Source organism: Cylas formicarius, unplaced genomic scaffold (assembly GCF_029955315.1).
Source record: "Cylas formicarius isolate icCylForm1 unplaced genomic scaffold, icCylForm1.1 PGA_scaffold_4__25_contigs__length_36172078, whole genome shotgun sequence".
Classification (NCBI taxonomy): Eukaryota; Metazoa; Arthropoda; class Insecta; order Coleoptera; family Brentidae; genus Cylas; species Cylas formicarius.
In genome coordinates, this window is record NW_026844334.1 from 28,181,296 (window position 1) to 28,207,206 (window position 25,911).

Consider the following 25,911-nt stretch of genomic DNA (forward strand, 5'->3'; position numbering starts at 1 on the left):
CAAATATAAAATGTTGAAGTTGGTGAACATGGCTAGTTAGTAAACCTTCAAATATTAAATAAAGGAAGCTGGAAACGGTTACAAACTATTTACCCATCTTTTGTCTGATTAGTTATTTAAAAGTTATTTAAAGTGGAAATAATCATCTCTAACTAGTTCGAATCTGAGAAGATCAATGCGAGACGTAATTAAATGCAATTACTTTTTTACAAAGTAGAAAACAACACCAAAGCAAAAGCCTTCCACATGGCCCCCTTAATGCTTTAGAGCAGTACAGCGTTGCTTTATTGCAGATATGATTGTAATTGACGAACTGTCAGCGGCCATGTCGGTTATTAATCGGCGCTAGGTTTTATTTATTGGTTTGAAACTATAGGTGTTATTAGTTGAAAACAAGATTTCAAATTCCTGCGCCTGTAGAAACGCCTCAACAAACAAACAACAAAAGTTCTTGTGTAATCAGCTCTTCTATGCAGTGTATATCTACATATCTAGTAACTACATAATATCAGATTTTAAAATCATGAAGGGATTTATTTTGTCTGTGAGTAGACTAAACTCTTTCTTATATTTATTTTTATGGAAAACAAAACGTATATTATTTGGTATTTGATAAACACAGACTAGGTAATATGTTTTTCTGCCTTTTGCGTTATAAAAATGTCAACATTCCAAAAAAAACAATACAAATTTTAGTATACCGATCGAGGTATAAAGTTTATAATTTAATATGCCGACAAAAATTCATTGCTTTGCCAGGAACATATTTGTGAAAAATAATTACGTAGCAAGATAAATCCCACGCGCGTATAAAAAAATAAATATTTATACCTAAAAGCCAATAATAATTATTATCTCATAGCCGATCTACGTCTAAAAATTATCTCAGTGAAAAATTCTCCGTTTTTCTAAAAACAAAAATACAATTCGAGTGAAATCTTCGTAAAATTTTTTGACTTTTATGCAAAACAACACAATTTTTATGCAGCTAATTATACTATTGACGGACTTCAATATAAATATTATTTTTAACCAATTCTTCTGTTAAGTAAATGAAGCTACAACGTCATAAAATTAAATAAACACACCAGGAATTTCAGTACCTTAAATAATCATTTAGAATGGGTAATATACTGTTAAGGCTAGAATGTGGCTTAAATGCTTGGAAGAATGACTGCGCTATTGCATTTCTATTGCTGCTATTCCCAGACTAAGCAATACATTGAAAAATTAAAAGACTTCCAGAATATTTAAAAAGATATAAACCTATTGCGAGAAAATATGGTCGTAGAAATGACGCACCCAAACTTATACATATTTGCTATTTATTTTTTTAAAATGAATTTAATATAAGTTAATATCTTAACTATAACTTAAGTGTCATTTTCAACACTTAGTATATTTTGCACTACTAAAATTTTCCACCACGTTTATTTATTTATCTGTTACAGAATACGTCACGAGAAATAACAAGAAAAAAAATAACTAAGGTATACATATGTATTTAAACCATATAATTATTAGAAATTTAGTAGGATACTACAGGCACTTTTGAAGTAAACATCAAGAAATTTTCAAGATGCGCATTCATTTGCTTTTTCAAAACTCGATTTCAACGAATAAGACTTTTTATTTTGAATCTCGTTGTCTACAAATAAGAAATTGCAGCGTTGAATCATCAACGTTGCCGTTGACATTTGATGAATTAGAGAACTTTTTGTTTGGTCGCGGCATGTTTTGGCATCAGTATTTCATCCGCATGGGCTCAGCTCCCATTAAATTTGCAATTGCAGGTTATACTTCAAAAGTTACGGGCATGCTCGACAGATCATCATGCAAGGGTGGCTCTCAGCTAGAAATGGGATGGCAAAAGAAACTTTGGCCCAACTTGTCAAAATATGGAAAGATTATAAAATTCGTACGATGAAACAGATGAGACTTCTTAAAGCCGATCAGAATCTCCGATGCTTGGCCCAGCGAGTCACCAGGAAAATAAAAGCATTCGAACAGATATGCTAGCGCAGGATGTTAAGAACAGCGGGGATTACTCAAATATTTCGACGATGTATATCATAGATAGAGACGGGATGGAGTGATCATGAACCAATGGAAAAGTAGACGGCACAAGAACGAAAAGCAGCTCTTCTATTAGATTTACAGATTAAATCAAGGATTAAGTCATGACAACAGTAGAGGATGAAGAAGCATGCAGAAGGCTTGCATCATGGCTAAGTCGGGATATGATTACGGATGCGGTAGCATCTATTTAACAGCTATTTGACACAGTTCGACGTTATTTATCAATAGCGGGAAATTCAATTTTTACTTTGTAAGTATCAAACATCAAAGGAGTTACAGTATTTTATTAAAAATATCAGCTGTAAACGTAAGTATTATTTATCTATGTTCAGTTTTGGGATATTTCTCTTTACACTAGAATTGGATGGAATCTTAAAAAAGTTGCATAATGCCATGTGATTCTAGTACCATTCATTATTTAGGTAGGTTATATTTTCATTTTCAATAAAATGTTATTTCTCCTCTACCGCACCTGGACGGTCTTCGAAACTGCCCTGCAGCGGCAACACTCTGCAAAGAGGGGGTCGCCGCTGCCGACAATTAAGATAGACCGAGGGATACTCGGGCTCTGTGTCTGTCAGCAGACGTTCAGCTTCATTATTCATTTTCATATGTTTTTTATATGTTTCTAAAAGTTAAAAATAAAGTTATCTAAAAATACTGTCCACTAAATCGAACAAGAATCAGCGCAGCAAATAACGTGGACTTACATTAAAACCCACCAGTACCTGCTCATGTGGGTATTGACGGCAACGAAACAGAGACAGCGTGCTCTAGAGCAATAGCTAGGGAGGGAGTTTGTTTTTACATTGAGAGAATCGTAACATTTTGTATATTTGCACAAATATCTCTATCTGTGCATTTCCACATTTAGGAAATTCTGGCGTCGTTGAATCAATCTGTCAACGCCATTTACAAATCTTCTGGATTAATCCTGCGTCGGTTGTTGATAAATCAAATTTGCTGACGTTTCGAAAATCAACAACCGAAGCAAGAAGAATCAGGAAGATTTCTAAATAGTATTATATAGCATTTTCTTTGAATAAAAGAATCCCTCAACGGAGAAGATCAATTAAAACTGGCACGCACCAGAATTTGGATTTGAAAGTTTATTCAAATCTTTTAAAGGCCATTGGTAATTCGCTAAAGGTGAGAAATGATTCATAGAAACCAGTCGTCTTTAGGGCATTTGAATGTCGTATAGCAGGCAGACATCCGGAAAAAATGTTGCTTTGCAACAACTTTGAGCCAAGGGCAAAATAACTCACTTTAGCCTTTGACGTAATATCACTACAGTGCATGCAGAACGCAGAACGTCTGTTCTGCCATCGGTCGGAATCATGACGAACCAGAAAATGTGACACCTAAGTAAGTGTATTCATTTATTACTTCAATATTATTGTCTCCAACCCAAAATCATAATCCTGGACTCTTTTTCCCGCCCCAAGAAAAACATTAATTTCGATAGGCCTTGATTAATTTGAAGGTTACGTACTTTGAAATAACTTGGTCTCCAATAATTGTGCAAGAACGGAACAACCGTACTAATTTTACTTTAGTGATGTTTAAATAATAATGAATTAATAGACAGGTTTTCACATGACCTCAATTAATTTAGTCGAATCAGCTCATTACGAAACATAGGCAATTACAACAACTATAAGATACGTTGGCTTAGCAACAAAAAAATAATTTAAATAAGATAAACATGTAAAATATTCATTCCACCACCCCTCTTTTTCCTAAAAAATGAGCCACACTATCATCAAATAATTCCCGGCATGTCTTCACTCCCTCCATTAGAAGAGCCCTATTCTCTCAAAGAAATACAGTACATCTTTCAAGGAGAGTTTGGATAGAAATACCAAGTGATAGTCAACCTTCTATTGTCTTTTTTTTTATTTGCACAATGTTTCGGGAAAAATGTATCACCACCCATTATCAAGTGCATACTAATTTAAATTCTAAGAATACAAGCCTTATTAAATAGACTATAGGTTTCAACCGCGACAACACTCCTTCATTTTTAAGCATCTCCGGGCTTTAGATAAATATTTTAAAAAAGGTAAGACAAGTTTGTTACCTCTTTTTTTCAAAGAAACTTCCACAGGCTGCTGTAATGGAATTTAAAAATCTTGTAAATTCATTTCTTCATCAGTGATTGTTGGCTATTGGACGTTTGTTCGTATATTTGACCGTGACAAGAAAACGTATTCCAAACAAACATTTTTCAATTAAGATGTGAAGGTTTGTATCCAGATAATATTGAAAGCTTTAGGTATAGGGACTTTAGTAATGAGGGATTCTAACTAACCAGGATATCGTTTGGATATAATGTAATTCAATGAAATGAAAGGAATTAAGTACGAAACTATCAGTTTTTCCTGTAAAGGGTTTTAATATAGAAGCGAGATATTTTGATAGATAATATGTCGGAGAATCAACAATGCTGACAATAGGTCTTAGCGGTAATCCTGGGTTGTGAATCTTAGGGAATCTGCAAAACTCACGAATTTTAGTTTTATTATTGTAGGCGATAGTTTTTAAAATTTTTAAATGTAATTCTGGGTAGATGGTAAACATGAATCATGTTCTGATGGAAGTAGACGAGGTTTTGACATCATGAGCTACTGTAATATTATGTACATATCTGCTGGTTTACTCCTGCGTCGATGTCTATAAATCCCCGACACTTGCCACTGTTTCATATTACAGATAATTAAACATTTCATAACAAAATGTACTTAAGCACAACAATATAACGTCAAAACCAGATTTACCAGTTGTCCAAAAATCTCAGGACATCTCTGATCTGTCAAAGACAAAATTCCGTTTGAGAAACCATCAGTTTAGAGCACCCCTTGCATATGCGGCAAAGAATACATTTTAGAAACTAAACGAAAAAAATCGACTAGGCTCAAAGAACATGAAGAAGCCTTCAGACTACAACAAATAAACTCATCAGCAGTTGCCGAACACAATCATGAGACTGGGACATCAAATGTAATTAATTCTACCAAGGTAAAATGCGAGAATCTATAAGCAACCAAACAATCTTAACCGCGACTGAGGTCTTTACCTTTCATCAATAGGGAAGTCAGTCATCCGAGACAATGTTCATGCCCCTCTTTAGCTCCGGTCACTTAAATAATATACAGTGTGTCCCACTTAAGAACTGTACACCCTTGTAAAATCTTTGTCTATGGTTCGATTTTGATTTTTTTGTTGGATAGGATAGGAATATACACTAAAAGTTTGTTACTTTCGAAAAATCGATAAAATAGAATTTTTCGAAAGTCTACGCGCTTGGCAACGAAACTGATATCTCGAAAACGGTGCATCGCACAGCGACGCCATTGGTATAGAAAAAAACGTTTTTATTTATAGTTCTCTGTTGACGTTCCATAAAAATACGAATAACTTCGGAACCGTTACAGAAAGGATACTGAATTTTTTTCCTTTTAAACTTGTCACGAGGCAAATTGGAAATAGCCGCCATTGAAAGTTGACATCTGCCTTTTTTTGCGATTTTCGTCTGTTTTTGGTACACCGCTATGAAACACGATAAGTGTCCGAAATTCGCAGAAACCGAGATGAACAAATATAGAGTTTGGTTCCGTAACGGAACCTATTGAAATTGGCGGGGCTGGGGGGTCGGGAAATATTTTTAAAAATTTTCAATTATAGGCAAAAATCTAAAAGACCCCTGAAAATTGATATTTTTAAGAGTAAATTATTAGCCCTAAATCAAAATTCCAGACGAGGCTTATGATAAACCAGGGAGCTGCTTGGACTGCTTAGAGGGGAGTGTAGAGTACTAACAAGGGCCTACACAGGACCCTGCAGGGTTAGGAGGCATATTTGCCTGCTAGGCATTGGAGACGAGCCGGAGTGCAGGTGGTGCTTGGAAGGGGAGGAAACCCCGTATTATCAGCTCAGACCTTGATCGATCGGGACTCAGTGCACGGTATTCGACTAAAGAAGTTACCGACCTTCTATAGAAGGGGCGGCATTCTGGACGACCTCTAGCGTGGTTTGGGCGCAACGGGCCCATCTGGTTTCCTAAGTGTTTGGATGCCCGCGGGGGGGCGCTCCCCTTAAATGCCAATACCAATACACCTCGTCGATCCTCAAACTTTGATAGCTCTCAAAAAATTTACCGTCTCACGCGAAAATAACGTACGGCTATATCTTTCCAATTTGATTGATCACCTGTTTCTCATTGGCGAATAAATTATGCATGCAGAGCAGGTCAACCAAAACATGTTTTGTTCGCAATAGAACTAAAAATTATTTTTGATAATTACAAAATCATTCAGCTGTCAGAGAAAGTCGTTATAAAATGGAATTATTTGATTTTGTAACATCGCGTCCGAGCAACTGACGTTATTTTCACAGTGACTGTCATCAAAATGTTGAAAACAAAGCAGTCTTAATCTTAATAACTTAAGACGTTTGTAAAGTTTGAAAATGTTAAAAACCTTTTTTTTTTCGTGATATGTTGCAATTAGCCTCTCGACAGTGCTACAGGACGTTGAACGTTGATTTGATCATCTCGTGTGGGGTAAGTAAGTAAATTACGGACTTGTAATAGTGTCGTCAACACCACGAGAATAAAAATCGATTTCGATGTACGCGCCTTCGAAAACAAGACGTTGTCGTTGCGAAAATAATAAATAACCATTGTTGACATTGCATTTCAACAAAGTAGGATTTTAATGCTAGGTAAATAAATTCTGACCTCGTATGGAACTGTTATATTAATGTGGATTTTATTTATTGTGCACGCTGGGAACATTTTCAGTGAATAATGAAAACATAATAAAAGACCTGGTTTTCTAGGCTCGGCAGACTGTGTGGTGCGCGTGTCTTTTAAAAGTTCTGTGCGGTGAGTAAAACAGGAACAAAACAATGGTTGGCAAGTCACCTAGGGCTTATATTATTTATACTATGTTTCTTAATGCGAGAGAGTAATAAAATGCAAATGCACACTATTTAAAGGTTATATCGTAAAGTTCAGATAAATAGATAGATAGAAAATTAAAGAAAATTTTTAAAAATTCAGTATTTCGATTTCACACTCCGAATCGTTCCTAAATTAGGGTCACTCTAGTTTGCATACAATGGATGGTCAATTTTAGGGAATGAATAATAAATATGGACCGATAATTGAGATACTAATTATTCTAAGATCAAGTAAATAAAAACTTACATAAGAATAATGTCAAAATAGATAAATTTAGTAAGCTCATGAATATCCTTTTTTTTTTTGAAGACGATGTAGATATTTGGAGTTGACTATGACTGTAATAGGAGAAATAAGATCAGAAGTGTTTGCTGGAAGTAGTCTTCAAGATAATTATTAATATTTCCAAGAAAGGTTGTTTCACATGCTCTCAAATTTAATCGTCGCCAGAAGATTCTTTCTCTATTAGGAGTGATTTTCGTTTATGAATTTTTCCGTTATGGAAATTTATTTCCCTTAAAATTTTCCACAATTTCCTTTTATCCATGAATGAAATCATCCTTTTTTAATTCAGACATTATTTTGTTCACGGTTGGTATTTAGTTTTTTACGTAATCCTGATCTTGATGGGGCCGCATTTATCTTCGTGCCCAAACTGGTATATTGTTCACTGTCCAACTTCATTCATATGCGAACATATGTCAACAATTTTTGCAAAACTGAATGCTGAGAATTTTGAAAACTAAGGCATAGGAAGGTCAACTACCTGTCCGTCCGAGTTTTACATGTTATGGCATTAAAAAACATATATTTATACTATACCTAATATCTATATAGTTTACTTTGAGAGTGAAAATGTCTAAAATAATATTGCAAACTGCCCTCACACTGTCTTGTTTCCTCACACGATCTCACATGGTCAGTATTTTCATCATTCTTTTCAATCGGCGCCAAGACCGAACTCATGAGCGTCGATCAGGCCTTAAAGGAGCTTTAATTATTTTATTTGGCCCGGGCAGCCGCAGGTTATAAGGCTATAAGTACCACCCTTACAGCCGGTAATACTGATGATGTGAGGGCTTACAGGCAGTACTTATTGCTGATCTATTGCAGATATTGTTGATCATGTGATTGTCGCTTAACAGCATATTATTAGGTTTAACCAACCAGACAGTCTGTTTTAAAATAATACAGGTCGGTCATGTATAATCTTAACAAGAGCGATTTTTGACCGGAAATAAAGATATAATGGTTTGTATAGATATAATGGTTTTTTATAACATGGCACACCAATGTCATAAGTTCGTAGGGTTTCTCACAGAGTAGCCGTTCCTTATATGTTTTTGTAGTTAGAAAGATCTCTGTATTTCGAATTTCTTTAGTCCGTAGTGATCCTTTAACTTTATATGCTTGAACTTTTATTACAGAAAATATAAAAAACAAGGAAACCGTTAAATGATATCTAAGTAGATCGATCTAAGTTCAGCATTCGATTTCCGGATTTTACAGGACATATTTGAAAAAACCAATTTGCCGGTATGAATATGGTGCAGCTGCTTCATAAATTGTCCGTCATCTTAAAGAATCAATCATAGAAACTATTGACATTAGATTAGCAGGGAAATCTGAATCCAGGCAATTCTTCCAGATATCTAAAAATTAAGCAATAATTGTTTTATTTAAAAGGACAAAGTCAATGTCGACTTCCGATTTCAAGTAGTACCTTTACATTGAACATATTTTCAAATCTTGAATTGTTCGAAAATTCCTTTTTAACCATGCATTCCGATTTTGTGTTGGAAATACTTTTGAAAACCTTTACTATATTTCAAAAATACTAGACAAGTTTTAAACAACTTTGTATAACACCGAACAAACTGTTCTATATGAAACCTCGACAAGTAGCCCAAGACCCAAAATTTCAGCTGTCTATCAACTTAAGTGACATTTGCGGAACGCGCGGGGTGTTTTAAATTCAGCTCAGGAAAAAATACGGGATAGCTCGAATAAGGGCAAAGCAAAAACTGAATTTTGGTAGATATGTCTGCACATATGACGGAAAACATTGAAACTTTTCGAGCTTTTAAGCTAAGTTAAGATGATGAACATAGAAAATATCTGTACACATAATCAATAATAAAAAAAGGCTGTATTCACATTTTAAATTGTTGTAACTTAGCATATAGTAACACAAACGTGATTTCTTCAGTGCTTTCTACGTAACTATTTTTGATTGACGACGTAAAATGAACTGCGTATTTATCAAATAGGGAACATGCAGCATAAGGTATTCCCGCTTCACAAAAAAGCAAAGGTTTTTGAAATACGTAGGAGCTAGCTATGGGTATAAGTTAACATAAGCTATTTGAAATTTTATTTAATATTCGAATCCCCAACAAAGTATTTCATAAAAGTAGGGCGTTTCTATAACTCCTCTATGTGGTTAAATTGTTTGGGAACGCTTTTTTGTATATGACTCTTCATTCATCTTGTTTTGCATTCAATATGTGCGCTGTACATTCTCAATTAGTTATTTTTCGTCTATTTAATTCTGAAAACATTAGTTTAAACCCAACTTTTAGATAAAAAGAAATAAACATTAAAATTGATGACAGAAAACTAGATTACGGCCAATATTTTTGGACGTTTATAATAAAAAAAGGGTAAACTAAAAAAAGTCACATAAACATTACATCGATATGGCTAACATATTCGCTCAAGTGCCGCTAACAAACCTTTATTTATTATTAATACATATCCACTGAACCAATTCATTTGATTCCGGTAGCGGCTTATTATCTTGATTATAGTTAACAGTAATTAACTACGCATAAACCGATATTAAAGAAGCCGCTCCAGTCGGACGAAGCCCTTTTTTAAATGAATAACTGCCGGTACTTTTTATCAAATTTCTGGATTCCTTCCTCGGTTTTTGTTGACTCGAACTAGCTAATGTTTCACCAATCATCCTGTGGGCTTCTTCAGAGCTTGACTGAAACTGGAGCCAACAACTGAAGAAGCCAACAGGATGATTGGCGAAACGTCAGCAAGTCCGACTCAATAAAAACCGACGCAGGAGGAATCCAGAAGTTTTATAAAAATTATTACAGTAGCCTGTGGAAGTTTCTTTGCCGGATTTTTATCTCTGCAAATAATTTCATATTAAGAAAAAAAAATACACATAAACATCGGTGTACAAAACCTGAAGATTTCCGCTCAATTACATATCGAAAATTGATATAAATACTGTTATTAAGATTGTCACCGGGAAAAATTCATTAGTCGACTATTTTTTAATCTATAAATCAGCAGATTTGTTGACGAAAATCAATTTGCTGCAGTATTCACAAGTACAAAGATCTTAAATTTTCTAATTTTGTTGTAGTGATTTCTGGGAATTGTAGCAATGGCTTGCTTTAACAAGATCGTTTTGGTGTTGGGCGGATTGGCTTTTTCCAATGCCTGCAATATTTTTGGTAAGTAGTCAAATTGGCACTATTGTCAATTAGTACACAATGCTAGATTTCCTTTTTCTAAATATTATAAATGCGTATTTTATCCGATTTGGGTGCATTTTTGGAGATATTTTTTGATTTGTATTATTTTCAACAAGTATCAAGAGGGGTGCCTTATTTAATTTCGAAAATTTTAGGTAAATGACACGTTTTAAAAGATTTTCCCTATTTTAGCATCGTGGCTCAAGTATAACCCTAAAAAAGTCTATCTATAAAAAATAATTCAGGAAATTTTTGATATGTTGACCAGCTTATATTACAGAAATTTAACAGTTTTTGTACTTAAACTAAAACCCTAAACCGTGTGACATATTTATTTAAAAAAATGCTGCCAGTGGTGCAAAACATATTAGTAAATTTAAGTTTGCTTACTATGACAAGCGAAAGATTCCTATCTACTAAAGTCTTTTTTTGACAAATCAATCACCCATCCTTCATTTTGGCTTTACAACATTTGCTTTTTATTTGAAATCACAGCTACTTTTGATTGAACCTGTCTAAAGTTCTTACAATATGTTACGTTAATTAAAGAAAGTTCCCTTGAGAAAGCTTACAATCAAAAATAGCTAAAATTGTTATTAGAAAAAGTCCAATCACCACAAAATATTACATATTGCTAAAAAATAATAATTTCAAACCTTGGAATATTATTATTATTATTATTACAAAGAAAGTTCAGAGGAGAACCTATTATACACATTGATAGTTAGTATCATGAGAATGTTATACATTTAATAAATATTTAATTATTGCTGTGAAACAATACACTGGAGAATCGTAAGAACTTATTTCTTGCTTTTAATAATTTAACTTTGGCACTGTCGGTAGAATATACAATAATTTAAAATATAATAGAGACTAGTTCTGAATATTTTTTTTATTTTCGGAAGAGGCAAATGTTTAGTGACAATCTTCTCAAATTTAAAAGCACAAAAAAAAGACATTAATTATCAGCTAAATTATATCTGATATAATTTTTTTTTGCTTAAACCGGAAAGAATTTTAATACTTTTTTTCCATCTAATTAGGTTCGTGAATTTAAAAAAAATAAGCAGGGAGCACCATATAATAAATTTAAATAACCACAAAAGACTACAATGTCGCTTCTCGAACTAATAATAAAAGCTACAATACATATGCATTTATGTTGTTTTTCTACTAGCAACTTCGGGCATTTCCGGGATTTTAGCGCACTGGTTTGGGAGCAATCGGATGTTTTCGGAGATATTTCTCAAACCTTGAATTTTGACGTTTGTCAACTAACGGTAGTAGAAAAAGTATAGTATTGAACACGTCCGGTAGACTTTTTAAGTCACTCGTTTATTAAACTCGTGAGTCAAATGCCGTTTACCTCACTTGTTGCATAATATACTATAATTGAAGTTTTCTGACTATTGCGCATTTTTCTGCGTGCTTTTAGTTGACGATAACGTAATTGCTTTGTAGTGTTTACTTGTTCTAACAACTAAATTGCTTCCAATTGCGATTGTTCCATTACCGTGTGAATGACGCCGTTTAACATTTTTTCAGTAAGTGAAGTAAGCGAAGGCGAAAAAAGCTTCATTGTGGACAAGCACAACGAGCTTCGGAGGCTTATAGCAAACGACGCCGTCGAGGGACAACCGAGGGGAGTGAACCTGAAAGCATTGGTATATATTTTTTATTATCCAAACGAGAAATCTGTATTATATGTTTTTCAATTTCAAGAAATACGACGATGCCCTTGCCGGAGCAGCTCAGCAGATTGCTAACAGCTGCGTGTTTGCCCATCAAACAGTCACTGATAGTAGGTGGCAAGCCGTGGGTCAAAACCTCTACATCTATATGTCGACCGCGTACGACACAGCATCCGACTGGGATTCCGCTATCCAGGACTGGTTTAACGAACACCAATTTTACACCTTCAACAACGGTTTCGATAGTGCCACTGGACATTATACGCAGGTACTGTACACACAACCTTTCCACGAACCTTACCAAATAAAGGCGATTAGAAAAAGTTAAAGTTAAGAGCCATTGAAAGACGTACTTACATGTGCAGCAATATTTTTAGTTGTATATTAAGCTCAGCTGTTCAAAAATAATGCGTAAGAAGACAGTTCAATCCCTTCATATATATTTTCTGCTTTCAATTCCTCCGTTAATAGATTGTTTAACTTTCCTTTATCAATAGAACTTTTCAATAGGGAGTTGACCATACTCAGACAATTAGCACATAATAATGACCACCGTTTTAAAACAATTAACTAATGATATTATACATTGAATGGCTACAATATGGAAAAAATTCATTAAAAAATTAGTTCTGGATTTCCACAAAAATGCTCGCACACATGTCGTGGAGTAAATATACTGGGTGGGTAAAAAAATAGATGTCGATATTTAGTTCCTTATTCAAAATGGAACACATGAGGAAAAGAATGAAATTCAGAAATTTTATTCTCAAATGAACAGGTAAGTAGTAGCTAGTCTAAAATGATTATAATTACTTGTCACTAAAAAAAGTAAATTTGGTGCATCTAAATGAAAATCATAAAATTGAATTTTTATGTTTTATTGGATATGACTCAATGAAAACTCAACAAGTTTATAAATTTTTTTACGCAAAATATCCAGAAAAATCTAATACTAGATCCACAGTGAGTAAAATAGAGAGGAAATTTGTAGAAACAGGGTATGTCAAAGATCGTCTACGGCCAGGTCGTTCAAAAACTGCAATGCAATAAGTGCAAGATTAAACATTCTATGAGAATTTGAGCATAACCCTGTAGCAGCTTTGGGAGTATCAAAAGAAGAAAAGTATCATCTCTTCAAGATTACATGACTACACGAGTTGAAGATTCTCTCGATCGCAGACTACAGTTTTGTTAAACTATGGTCAGGGATTTTGAATAACAAAATCATTGGAGCTCATTTCTTCGATCAAAATCCGACTGGAGCCAGATATTTACAATTTGTTCAAATTAATTATTACTCATGCAGTTTCTTTGTCAAATCCAAATCGGCAGTATATTCCAAATAGGCAGAATTGTTTTCAATAATTCAATTAAAATGTCCTGAAGAATGTCTTTGAAATATTTTTAAACGGATTAGTATTGTCAAGAAGTTAATGGTGTTCAACACCTAATAATATTTCATTTTACTGCGGATCTTCGAAAGGTTCTTTCTTGATATTTTGCATTAAATAAATTACAAACTTCATCTTGAGTTCTCATTTTGTATCCATATCCAATAAAAATTAAAATTTTAATTCTCAATTTAAGAACTTTACTAGTACTAGCTACTTATCTGTTGATTACAAAATCAAATTTCTGTTCTTCGTTTTTCTACAGAACTCGACAGTGCATTAAAAAAAAAGGAACATGGTATCAACACCTGGATTTGACCCACTCTATTTAGGGCAAATGAAAACATTATGATGGACGTGTGCGGCTATTTTTAATGAAATCCAATACCTGATTTTGAAACGAATTTGTGTGAATATCTTAGCCGTTCACTGAATAATTTTTGCAGGACTTACTCTAGTAAAAAGTTGTCAACTAGAACGTCAATATCAAATTCGGCAAAGGAAAGATTTGGATATTCGGATTGTAGAAATATTTTTAAATATTTAAAAAAAAAATAAACATAACAACTTTTTATTTCTCTCTTAGCTCGTATGGGCCGACACAGAATACGTAGGATGTGGATACGCAGCTTATGAAACGGACGACGCTTATCGTTACCAGAAGCTTTACGTTTGCAACTATGGACCTGCGTAAGTATTCAAAATCAATTATTTGTAGTTATGTTCAATTTCTAAATTCTTCTGGTCTCGGTTATAAAAACTATTTCAACCTATTTCTTCAGGGGTAACTACATAGGCCAATATCCCTATCAGACCGGCGACTCTGGCTGCGAAGATTTGTGTTAAGTATCCAGCTCACACTACAAGTTACCAAAGATACCTAGTGAACCGCATGCCAGTAGCTGAGAAACATATCAATAGTACCATTTCCTAAATATTTATTTATTTAAATGTGAAAAAAATAACATAGATATTTTATCTTCAATTGAGATATTTTTTAGCTAACCTTAACAAATCCACCATTGATTGCTATACCAAAAACGCTTGTTTTGAGCAAAACGTGATTACTTTAAGCTACACGACAAATAATTTGGCAAAATGTTATCGCAATGACTTGCTTTATTTGAAATTTCGTCATCATCAGAATAAAATACGGAATAAATAAATAAACCAAACTAATTAAATAAATAACCTATGTATGCAATAATAAATTTTTCAGAGATGAATTTTAGGTAAATGAATAATGAATGTGAATGAAAAATGGCCCAACAATGGTACCAACAATAAATATTTTTAAAATGGTGACAGTTTGGCTTATGAATGATGTGAATGTCAACTTGCATTTATTATTCATTATTTTGACATTATCAGAAAATTATAGACAGGATATAACTTGGAAAGTTTCACAATTTTCGGACTATTTAATATTCTATCGATAGTAAAGTTTGCAAGCAGTTGGATATTTGATTTGGTTATCCTACTCGCAATCAATATGAATTTTACTTCAGCAATACTGTTAGTTTACCTTACTTAACTTTATTTCATTCATGTTCCTAAAGCATACTCTGGCACAATCGCACAAATGTAAACATAAATGACAAAAACAGAAAGTCAAAAACAATTTGCACTATTGGGATTGGTAGGAAATCAGCCATAGTTAAACTAGCTTTAGCGCATATATTCCTAATAACATCAAGTAGTTTGTTAAAATATACTGGACCATAATGTACATTAATTTTATGTCGATATTATGTTGATGTTATTTTTATATCGTATATGATGAAAACGGTGTTTTAGACATAAATTGTATTCTTCAGTGTTTCTTTTTACATAAGCCATACATGCTAAGATACACAAAACTTCTGGATTTCTCCTGCGTGGGTTATTGAGTCTATTTTGCTAACGTTTTGCCAATCATCCTGTTGGCTTCTTCGGAGAGAGTTACAGTAGCCTGTGGAAGAGTCTTTCAAAAATTAAGATATACACAGATAATGAAGTTGGTGATTCAATTCTACAAACAATTGGCTGGCATCAGCCCTGCATTATAAGTCCGCCACAACTAAACAGCCCTCAACTATAGTGCTGTTTCATTAAATAGCGGATCAATGTTTTGTTTTCATTTTACCCACAACAATTATTGCAAAAAAAGGAAAGTCTTTAATACTTGTTATTATCTTTCTGATTTAAGCAATGTTTAAGAAAGGAACGAACGTGATTTGGGCCTTTACCTTCATCGTATATTCATTCCAATTTCATTTTCGGGTAAAGAAACATTGGCCATATAATCAATGCAAATTCCTCATAGTCCTCTTCACAAAGTTTTTTTACCGCATAAAATTACCTGCTAGGTCCCCTTGTGAACCATAGGTACAGAGAATCACTTTTAATTTTTGAATTGAGCTCTTCACAAGACCTTTGCTGGTCTGCCAAATTTTAAATCATAATTGTCTTTAAAATGGGAGCAAAAAAATTTGTAAGAAATTTTATTATCGGGATATTTGTGTCGAAACATTTCAAGCATTGTGATAATTTGCAATCCAGAAAACGCATTTCTCGTCTCGTGTAGTGGGATGTTTTTATAGGGTACAACTCAATGTGTTTACGATAAACTGACATGTGTTTTTATTGCATTTCCACTAATGTTTTTCTCACGCATTTCTCTCTGGCAATTCTTGCTTTTCGGTTTCAATTTCTAAACTTGAACTCATTTTAACCCCTATACCATAATTAATAGAAATGAGTCTAAACCAATACGAAACCAATAACGTGGTATTTTATTTCAGTACATTGAAACGAATATAACAACTTCACATTCGATTGTAATGAGGGTATTAGGCTGCTCAATCAGATTTTAGCAAACCCGGTTAAGCAGCGTGTCTCCTTTCTGCAACTTCGCGATACAGGTATTCATATAAATAATATAAGAAGTATTTAACGCAATAATATCATGTAAAAAAATAATCAAAACGTTCCATTAGATAGGAAAGTCGTAATAATACGTAAATAGTATATTATGCAACAAGTGCGGTAAACGGCATTTGACTCACGAGTTAATGTGACACAAGCGGAGAGCAGCGGAGCAAGTTTTTAGTAAACGAGAGAGTTAAAAAGTTTACCGAACTTGTTACATACTATACTTTTTCTACGGCCGTTTGTTTTTGGGTATGTATCATTCCTTAGTTTAGCCTCGACAATACTTAACGACTCCTCCAAGGGCACGTTGGTATATAGACTTTCAACGTTAAAGCTAATAAACTTGTCTGAAACATCTAATTTCACGTTTTTTAGTGCCCGGAGTTTTTTACAATCGTCAATAACGTGGACAAGCTTGAAAAATTATTATCGCTTATTCGAGTGTTAGAAAAACTACTTGCTTTAAAAATTCTAGTTACAAAGACAAATCCGTAGAATTTCGACTGCAGACTTTGAGGTAAGTGGGCTTCTATTTCTAGGTATTTGTTTATGATTCACAATCCTTTTGCTTCTCTTATTTTCCTTTTCATTAGATTTTATGTGTTATTGTATTTGTGTGTACGCCTCGTCATTCTTATTTTGTATTGTCTTCTTTTCTCCATTATTTTGTATTATTTTGTATTTTGTCAGTCACCCACCGATGTTTTCTTTTTCTGTATTTTCAACGATAAGTTCTAATTAGTTCTTAATGTATTTGTCATTTCAATTGTGTTCTCTTCAATCCGCCGCCGCAGATCCAGTTTAATTTGCTTTTGTACAGGTTGGCCTTTTAATTGTAAGAGATTTATCCTTGCCAGTCTTTTATTTGGTTGTGACTTTTGTTATCGCAATTTTATTATTGACATGTTTTAACTGATTTGACAGATTTCCTAAATCTTTGACTATAACCCGTTTTGCGTCAGCAGACGATTTTCAGGTCTCTGGGGAAATGTAAACTGAATCTTTTAATAAGATATTGTTAAGGGTGGGAACTTAGCTCTCCTGGAAAAGGTCTAGGAGAAAGATTAGTAGCTTGCAAAAGGACAGGATTCGCTAAATCCTGTAGTAATCTTCCATCAGGATCATAAAAGGACTGCCTGCTAATAATAATACTTCCGTATAATTGTATTGCTTTTATCCATTTTCGTTTATAAAATAAAAAATGAAAATATTATTTCTCTCATTTTGACCACAACTTTTATGTAACAAACTAACCTTTACTTCAAACAAGGAATCACCCTTTAACACCCTAATTTAGAAAAGCTGATGATATCCTGAAACTAGCACTCTTGCATCGCAATTTTGGGTAGATGCAGTAGGGCAAAAACCATTTTTTGCATATGTCAATCGGAAAAAATTTCAAGAAAGATTGGGATAGTTCGGTACAAGAATGATTTGACGAGTACACGAATACACTTATGCATCTGTTTTCTGTGGGACTATTTTACTCAGGTACTTATTTTAAAACTTTCAGGTTTCTATACACACTGCTGTTAGTGCAGGCTTTAGTACATATAAGTAGAATTACTATTTTATATAATGAAGTGGTGAAATAGGTAGCTTGCTAGTGTACTAGGTACGTATAAAAAGTTTTATTATCTCATTCCAGAAATTAACCGCGGTTTGAGTTTAAGAGGTCTTATTATTTATTATTTTGATTTGCATTATTATTTTAAAGTTTGCACATTTCTTTAAAAACTATGGTTATTTACGAATTCCACTTATAATTTCAAATAAACTTTTACGGCACTGCCATATTTTTTATTACCTATGTAAACTGTTACTGCATTGGTTCAGACACGGACAATTTTTACAAACATTTTTACCAAAAATTTACCAGAAAATATTCTACTTCAGATTCAGATCCTGCGAAATTCTAAGTAACTATCATTAAAATTTATGCACGAAAATCTAAACTTAAGTATAATATATTTTGAATCATATGCATTTTAGAAAATAAAGTTTTGGCTTCTGATATAACAAGGAATATATTGGAGGAAAAAAAAGGAAAAATAATTAATATATTTAAAATCCGCTCTACAAGAGTCCCCATAGGAAAGGTTTAAGCCAAAATATTCAGAAAAAAAATTAAAAGTATCATAAAAAAATGGAAGATAGATGAATTACCACAAATGTCATTTTTTCTATCCCAAAAATATTAAATTAAAAAATTAGTATTAGATATAACATTTTATTTACGAAATGATTTTGTGAAAAAGTAAATTTTCTCGAAGGAAAGAATAAAACATTGAAATTTTAATTTTCAATGTTCAATGTTTCGGCGCTTTAATTGGCCTTCTTCAGTCAAATAAATGATTTACACATTTTTTATTTATTGTCTATTCTCTTCTGTAAGATACCTAATTACAAAATAAACTAGCGTGCCAAAAATTGCAATTGCAAATCGGCGAAAGAAGGATATTTTACGTTTTCTGGGCTGACACGGAATACGCAGGTTGTGAAGATACATTTTCTGACAAAAATTGGTCATCTTGATATCAAGGTCCTATAATGGGGCCTCCTTTAAATACAATTTACAACAGCAATTCTGTCTTATGTATAAAAAATGGCACGGCATACTTTTATGCTGATGATACTCAGGTAATATATTCGTTTGTCCTCAGTACATAGTATACGGCACAAGAATTGATTAATAAAGATTTAAAAGCACCGACTGAATTCTCAGCACGTCAGGTTTGATAATTAATCCAACCAAATCATCTGTTATGCTCTTTGGATCGGTCTTTGAATTTAACATACAAGTGAGTGACAGAGTTTTGCAGTTACTCAAGTGAATTAATGGTTAGAAATTGTTGTTATGTATCATTTGATTGAATATTGAACCATTTTTAATTGCTTTCATTTCCTTTTCAGCAATTTATCTATTTATTTTTTTGTATATTGAATACAGCAGAATAAATGTATAAATATTATTATAAGCGTAAGTATTTATAGCATCTCAGTTTTGGTTAGCTCAAGCACTCGTTTAACTAGTAATTTAATTGAACAGGGCAGGTGTGTTCGAAGACGCTTAATTCATTTTAATAACCTTGGAATCTTTAGAAAGGGCTTTCTCTAGGCAATCGTTCGTGCAGTGATTGCCATTGATTACCTGGCGTTTTGTAATAAATAACTTTACGAAAAAAGATCAGTTGCAACGATATGTCTTTTATGTCCTTACATAATCAAATAGTAGCTCAACGAGTCAAAATGGCATCGCAATATAAAGATAAAGAATAAAGATTCGAATCTAAAATGTGAATAAAAGAAGTTTAAGAACCGGCTTCAAGAAGAGCGACAAAAAGATTGAACCTAAGAGTACTCAGAACTCTCCGAAGTTTTTATGGTCAAAGAGGCAAAAAAACTATTTCCAAGGGACGATCTATTGGACACGCATTGCAATTACACAATACATAAGCTCCAAGAAGCGGCCAATAGAATTAATTAAAAAACGCTAGTTGTTTAGATGGTGTACATCCCAAGATTGTAAGATATGTGGGGCAGAAACTACAAGACATCTGTCTGAATCTAATGAAACAGTTGCTGTTGAGAGGGGAATTTCTGAGAATATGGAAAAAGGCCAGACTAGTCCACCTAGAAAAGCCTAAGAAGCGTGAACCGGGTCTATCCTATAAGTCTCTGTGTGTGCACACTGCTGAAGCATCTTATCAAGTAAAGACTCTGCTGAAATTAGCATGCGTTGCGGTTTTGAAAGTACCCAGTTTGGTTTCTCGAAAAAGAGATCCACAGCGGACGCAGTCAAAAGGGTAATGGAGGAAGTGGACGAGGGCAAAAGCACCGCTTGGCAGAACGGGAAACTATGCCTGCTGGGGTGTGACTCTGGAATTCGTTTTATGTGAAGAAGGAGAGACTATTTCGCTAATGAAGGATTTTTAAACTCCTAAAAATCGCATCCGTTGCATATTTATATATTTGTTTTTTTTTAGCGTCGATTATTTTACCTGTTTATTCGAATTATGTCAAAATTAAGGAAGACACAATAATTTGTTTTCACAATTATTGAAAAGGTTGGAGTTAAAATAATTTTTTAAATTTAAAAGTGTGTAGCCTTCCTACTTTGGGCGAATGGCTCCAGTGCGTGAATGTGACAGTTCGATTAGGTTCCGTGGTGGTGGGGTCACCGCTTAGCGAAGGCACTCTTTGACTTTGGCCGAGGGTGAGAAGACGACGTGTTAGTGGGTCAAGGCGAGCCGAAATAATTTTGAAGAAAAACGCCATTACTATCACGTTAAATTCTGTTTGCTCATGTGGTTGGTTATTCCTTGTTATGTGCTGTCGGCCCCGAGAAAGGTGTTAAGTTAATATCGTTCTGTTCAATCGTGGATGTCATATGGCACATTCAAAATGGAAGTTCTGGTATGTTAAAATTTAAATCTTGACTCATCGATCTATTTTCATAATTCATTTCAACATTTTTCAGGTTAGAAGTTAACTTTGAGCACTTATTTACGTCCTGACTGCCGTATTTTTGTTCATTGAGGATGCGATGCTTGTAGAACCCTTGTATAGGTAAGGTTCTTTGTTTCATGCCGATTGCATGTCAATTATAGTTTCGATTGTCGTTATATCTTAACGTAATTTAAGGGTTCTAAGACTGGGTCACATTGTTGGTAACTCAACCTGCAAGTTCCGGCTCAACTTACTGCCTATCGAACAGATCCCGCCACTGTGACACTAGTATCGTTTGCCAAATGAGCACTTCACCTGCCCATCAAAAAGAGTTGAATGGAATGTAAATAACAAAAACAAGCAGAGTAAATTAAAAAAAAAAACCTATCGCGATCTTTAACCTAAATTTCAACCATACATATTTACAAGCACAATATATTTAATATACAGGGTAACTGATAAATAACTTATCGCATATTAATTGATAATACTTTCGTTTACAAGTTTTACGTAGCGGGAATCCCTTGATCAAGTGGTTTACAGCTGTATTTTATTTATTTTAAGTCAACAATTCGGGAGTTAGTGTTGTAATTATTTATTATTACTATTTAGAGGAGTAAATTTACTGCGTTTTATATATTTTTTGATTTTCATTAACAATTTGCAAATAATCTTTCCAGACGAACTCTGTATAAACGATGTACCCTTTTTATTTGCATTAGTCAAGTATCAAATTGTTATTTTAAAACTAAAACAAACACCTTCATGTACGCATCTCAACAACGGAGTACAAACTTGAACTTATATCTAACTTTCATTGAAACAATTTAATTAAAATAACATCGGAAGGTTATCAGTTGTTTGTCTTTCTAACCACCTAGATAATTTATAACACCGTTTAAAATAGAACCCGTTCCAAGTCGCAGGCTCCAATACCAACATAACTAGGTGAAGGCTTGGTGGCGCCCAAATCATTCTACAGAGAGTGTATCTGACTGTAGTCGAACAACGATCCAAAAACTCTGAAAAAAGACTATCCGTTGTAGTTTCTTTTATTAAACCCAGTTTAAGAAAAGGGAACGTTACAAGTTTATGCATATACTATTATGTAATGATTTTTCTTCTTCTTCTTCCTCTTCCTCTTTTAGAAGGCGTATCGCCTGTTTAGTTCCGGTTTCCTCCTCGTCTAAGCAACTCTTGCGAGGTTGACTGCCAACTATCTCGCCAACGTTTAGGTGGTCGTCCAGTAGGTCTTCTGCCATGGGATACGTTGTTGCGAATAATTATGGCCATTCTGTCGGGGCTCATTCTACTGACATGCTTCTCTGCCTTAGTCATCTGGCAACGTCATTTGTTCGGCACTTTTCTCTTATGTCTACATTTCTCTGTCTGTCCCTCAATGTGTATCCAGTTATCATTCTTAAGGTCGTCATTTCAGTAGTTCGTAGGATTCTCTTTGTTACTGATGTTTCAGCTCTGGTTTCCGCACCATATGTCATTACTGGTCGTACGCAGGTTTTGTATATTCTTGACTTACATTCTGAACTCAAATGTTTGTTTCTCCATATGGGATATTTAAGATGTCCTGTTATTGCGGCAGCTTTATTGGCTTGTTTCCTTACATCTTCTTCCAGGAATCCAGAGCTTGTAATTTTGCATCCCAGGTATTCGAGTGACATTATCTGATCAATAGTTTTGTTTTTTATTACCAATTTGCACCGTAGAGGCTCCTTTGCCAATGGTCATGCATTTGGTCTTATTTGTGGAAATTTGCATGTTAAGTTTGTCTGCCTGTCTGTTAAAAGCTTGTAGCATTCTTTGGAGGTCGGCTTCTGACTCTGCAATAAGTACTGCGTCATCGGCATAGCATAATATGTTTACTTTATGTATTCCCATTCGATATCCTAATCCAGTATTCTTAACGGTTTTTATTAATTGGTCCATAATTGTGTTGAATAGCAGAGGGCTGAGACTGTCGCCCTGGCGAATACCAGTTGTAGTTCGGAGATGCTGCGTTAAGGTAAAGTTTGTTCTTATTTGGGTTGTTGTGTTTCTGTTTAAGTCCTTGATAAGTTCTGTGAGTTCTTTCGGGACATTACTGCTTTCCAAGATGGTGATAATGTTTTTTAGTTGGACTCTATCAAAGGCCTTTGTTAAATCTATAAAGCATATAGATAGGCTGGAGAGTTATATTCTAAAGGTTTTTCAGCCAGTTGCCTGAGTATGAATAATGCATCGGTAGTGGAGCGGTTTCTTCGGAATCCTTGTTGTTCCTCGCTTATTGGCACTGTTGAGGAGATTTTATCCGCAATGATCTTAGTCAAAAGTTTTAGCGAGGTGCTCATTAATGTTATCCCTCGATAGTTTGCTGGGTCTGTTTTATTTCCCTTTTTAAAAATGGGTATTGTTGTACTTTGTTTCCATTCCTCTGGTATTTTCTTATATTGTAATATAATGTTAAACAGTTTTGTATATTCCTCTATGATAGCCGTGCCCGCGTTTTTTATTAGCTCGTTTGGCATTTTAACTTGATTAGGAGATTTTCTATTTTTAAGTTTCTTTATTGTCGCTTCTACTTGCTTATAGGTAATTTGCGCGTGATCTTCTATATTATCTCTTTAGCTTGTCCCTTGTGCTTCCATTGGTTTATCTGTTTCTGCGTATAGGTCTCTGAAATATTTTTCCCACGTATCTTCTGCAATTGCTCTTAGTTGTATTGTTTCATTTGTTTCTCGTTTCAGACCCCTCAACATCTTCCAAATACTTTTTTGTGTTCCGTACATATCCGCCTCCATTTCGTTACTAAATTGCTGCCAATATTCTTCTTTAATTTCTCGTACTCTGTTATTAGTCCTGTTCCTTATTTCGGTAATGATTTGTTCCTGTTCCTGCAATGTTGTAGCTTTATTTTCTATGTTAATATTTGTTTATTATAAATAGTTTCCTTGTAATAATAATAAAAATGCTACAACGTAGTATGAGTTCAGATTATTTTATTGTCTAAAATATCTATTAACAGTTTGTGACCGTAAAACCGCAGACATCATGGCCCAAGGTTGTAATGCATATCCTGAATCCTCTAACCACCATTATATTCCTTTGACATCGAATGAAAGAAACAAATATAATTAAAATATACCTTGAAATAACACACAATAACGCGTTTTACCACAAACCGAAACTCAATCTTACATACTCGACGCGCGTTTCGCCAACCAAGTTGGCATCTTGTCCTGAACCAACTTGGTTGGCGAAACGCGCGTCGCCAACCAAGTTGGCATCTTGTCCTGAACCAACTTGGTTGGCGAAACGCGCGTCGAGTACGTAAAATTCAGTTTCGGTTTGTGGTATAACGCGTTATTGTGTGTTAGTACAGTGCCGAAGGTTCCAGTCAAGAGTTTGATACCTCGAAATACATAGGCTGGTATAAAAATAAATTAAGTGCTGAAGAGTGCAACTTTTTTATCATATTAATTCAAAAACAATGATTGATATATCACGTACAGTGAAGAGCAGAAAATAAAACTCTATAGACCTTACCTGCAGCATATTGAGTTACCATTCATCAAAGCACGCCATATAAATGCATAATTTTTCTGCTGAGCATCATTATCACACCGCCTGTTCATGCCGTGTGATGATTGCTATATGAGTCCTATTTATACAGCCAATAATTCCTGGGAATCCACCTTTTTCCATAAAAGCTCTTTTAATTTGAGAATTTCCTTGTTTAGCTTGGGGAAAACAAATCCAATGATTAGACGGTTGTGGAACTATACTCTATATATACACCGATTGAGGGTCTGTTGACTTGCTGCACGCAAGTATTCCTCGGCCACATTCCTTTGGTAGGACCTAAATGAGAACTAGCTCCTTATTTAGCCGAAACAATTCAATGAATCTCTTCTTTTGCAGATTAAATGGATCACTTTTATTTCCCATTACCTTTTTTGCAATATTTAGATTTGAGATTCGTAGTGGATTCTCCTCCTTATGCAGTAAATGTTCAAAAAATAGGATAAGTTTTTTTTTGTCCCAAGAGGTTTCAGGATAAAATACGAACATAACAAATACCTACCTGTAATGCAGTTATTTTGTTCTATATTTTATGCTAATTTAAATTAAATTAAATGTACAAAAACCAACTAACAAACATTAGTCAACCAAAATGAAAAACGATTTTTGTTTAGGTTGGGATTTTTTCATCATTGTTTCTGTTTTTAGCACGTGCAGTATAATTATCCATGCCCGACCGACGAAACGAATCTTGGCGAAATATAGCCGAGAAGTCTACATAAGTGCTTACGGAGGAACCTCGGTATGTAACGACGGATTCTCTTGGCGTCCGCATCTCTTTCGCTTAGGAATATGATACGAGTTACAGATTCTCAGTCCTGGTAACGCTGGAGGGGTATCGTGCAAAAGGCACAAAATGTCTCAATACTTAGTGAGCGTAAAAAAGAGTTATCCCTCGGAAATGGTATTACTACTATTCCGGGTCCAGTGTTGCAAAAGCAATAGGAATTGTTGTGAAAATGGCGGCAGACAATTGCACAAAAGGTACCGCGCTGAATCTTACAAATAGATTCGAACGGAGAACCTTGTGTCGAGTCTATTCTTGAAATTTTGAAAGGGACAGTGCAGTGGCAAGAAACTTTAATTAATTTAATCGCTGCCCAACAACAAATTGCTGAGTCGGAGAAACAAACAAAGATGGTGATGACGTCATCGTCACATTCACAGGAAATGCCAACTCCCAACATTCAAATTAACCGGATAATAGTGGTGAATGGTTAGAAAACGCTAAGAAATTAAAAGGCAAATTAAACGTCACCGATAATTTAATGATCAATAGGGCACGCGAGGCTTTGAAAATTCGAGGTTATCGACACTGTTGCGAATGGCGGCTGAACCGCCGAACT

The 25,911-nt window shown here is 34.3% G+C and overlaps 1 protein-coding gene across 5 annotated transcripts; it reads left to right on the top strand.

Moving 5' to 3' along the window:
* The first annotated feature begins 7,731 nt into the window (after positions 1 to 7,731).
* LOC132701224 (venom allergen 5-like) lies at positions 7,732 to 25,253 on the top strand. Of its 5 annotated transcripts, none has more exons than XR_009618735.1 (9): positions 7,732 to 10,521; positions 12,091 to 12,209; positions 12,268 to 12,504; positions 14,214 to 14,317; positions 14,410 to 14,468; positions 16,411 to 17,057; positions 18,054 to 20,956; positions 21,021 to 21,109; positions 25,214 to 25,253. XR_009618735.1 is itself a non-coding variant. In XM_060668997.1 (6 exons), the coding sequence occupies exons 1-6, from the start codon at positions 10,452 to 10,454 to the stop codon at positions 16,416 to 16,418; spliced, it is 597 nt and encodes a 198-aa protein (XP_060524980.1). In that variant the 5' UTR covers positions 7,732 to 10,451; the 3' UTR covers positions 16,419 to 18,034. The 5 variants fall into 5 exon arrangements, 3 of the variants coding, with proteins under 3 accessions (XP_060524980.1, XP_060524982.1, XP_060524981.1); XR_009618736.1 differs by lacking the exon at positions 25,214 to 25,253 and adding an exon at positions 21,185 to 22,856 and having other exon boundaries at positions 10,431 to 10,521; XM_060668997.1 differs by lacking the exons at positions 18,054 to 20,956; positions 21,021 to 21,109; positions 25,214 to 25,253 and having other exon boundaries at positions 16,411 to 18,034.
* Positions 25,254 to 25,911: the final 658 nt, after the last annotated feature.

Coding starts and splice junctions, on each gene's coding strand:
- LOC132701224 (XM_060668997.1), top strand. CDS start 10,452: ATGGCTTGCTTTAACAAGATCGTTTTGGTGTTGGGCGGATTGGCTTTT. Junction 12,210..12,267: donor GAGTGAACCTGAAAGCATTG/GTATATATTTTT, acceptor TTCAATTTCAAG/AAATACGACGATGCCCTTGC. Junction 14,318..14,409: donor GTTTGCAACTATGGACCTGC/GTAAGTATTCAA, acceptor CTATTTCTTCAG/GGGTAACTACATAGGCCAAT.